At 64.0% G+C, this 1,261-nt stretch overlaps 1 protein-coding gene across 1 annotated transcript; it reads right to left on the bottom strand.

Moving 5' to 3' along the window:
* Positions 1–363: 363 nt before the first annotated feature.
* On the bottom strand, positions 364–531 carry LOC104470311 (spore coat protein SP85-like; the record flags this gene model as incomplete). The annotated part of the gene is made up of 1 exon (XM_010085176.1): positions 364–531. A coding segment is annotated over one exon (168 nt), but the record flags the coding sequence as incomplete, so codon positions are not given.
* Between the last annotated feature and the right edge of the window lie 730 nt (positions 532–1,261).

Here is a 1,261-nt window from a genome sequence, read left to right as displayed (position 1 = left end):
ACACCCCGCAGGGTGGCCGAGGAGACGCCCCCCCCCAACAAGCAGGTGAAGCCGCTGTTCAGGCATTTCCGCCGCATCGACTCCTGTCTGCAGACAAGGGTGGCCTTCCGCGGCTCCGACGAGAGTGAGTGACCGGCTTGGGGATGGGATCGGATCAGTGCTGGGTGCCACGGGAGCAGCACGGGGGACAGGATGGGTGCTGGGATGGATGCAGGATGCAAGGATGGGTGCTGGGTGCCGGGATAGGTGCCAGGCACTGGATGGATGCTGGGTCCTGGGATGGATGCCGGGTGCCAGGATGGGTGTGGGGATAGTTACTAGGGGCCGGGAGGGGTGCCGGGTACCGGGATGGATGCCGGGTACCGGGATGGATGCCGGGTACTGGGATGGATGCCGGGTGCCGGGACTGGTACGAGGATAGGTGCCAGGATGAATGGTGGGATGGGTGCTGGGATAGTTACTAGGTGCTGGGTACTGGGATGGATGCTGGGTGCCAGGATAGGTGCCAGGCACTGGGAGGGGTGCTGGGTACTGGGATGGATGCAGGATGCAAGGATGGGTGCCAGGCACCGGGATGGATGCTGGGTGCCAGGATAGGTGCCAGGCACTGGGAGGGGTGCTGGGTACTGGGATGGATGCTGGGTGCCAGGATAGGTGCCAGGCACTGGGAGGGGTGCTGGGTACTGGGATGGATGCAGGATGCAAGGATGGGTGCCAGGCACCGGGATGGATGCTGGGTACTGGGATGGGTGCTGGGGACTGGGATCGGTACGAGGATAGGTGCCAGGATGAATGGTGGGATGGATGCTGGGTGCCAGGATGGGTGCTGGGATAGTTACTAGGTGCTGGGTACTGGGTTGGATGCAGGATGCAAGGATGGGTGCTGGGTACTGGGATAGATGCTGGGTGCCAGGATAGGTGCCAGGCACCGGGATGGATGCTGGGTACTGGGATGGGTGCTGGGGACTGGGATCGGTACGAGGATAGGTGCCAGGATGAATGGTGGGATGGATGCTGGGTGCCAGGATGGGTGCGGGGATAGTTATTAGGTGCTGGGAGGGGTGCTGGGTACCGGGATGGATGCAGGATGCCAGGATGGGTGCTGGGTGCCAGGTGCCGGGGTCCCCTCCCTGTCCCACCAGCAGCTGCAGGGAGCTGTTCCTGCTCCGTGCCTCAGTTTCCCCTCTCGGGGCTCCAGCATGTCCCCGGGGAGGCACGTGGGGTCCGTGGCGGCCCTGACACCCCCCCTCTCCCCAGTTTT

The sequence above is a fragment of the Pterocles gutturalis genome, unplaced genomic scaffold, assembly GCF_000699245.1.
Source record: "Pterocles gutturalis isolate BGI_N339 unplaced genomic scaffold, ASM69924v1 scaffold40160, whole genome shotgun sequence".
Lineage (NCBI taxonomy): Eukaryota > Metazoa > Chordata > Aves > Pterocliformes > Pteroclidae > Pterocles > Pterocles gutturalis.
Note: the sequence above shows the minus strand (reverse complement) of the source record. Positions and strands in the feature narration are given on the sequence as shown.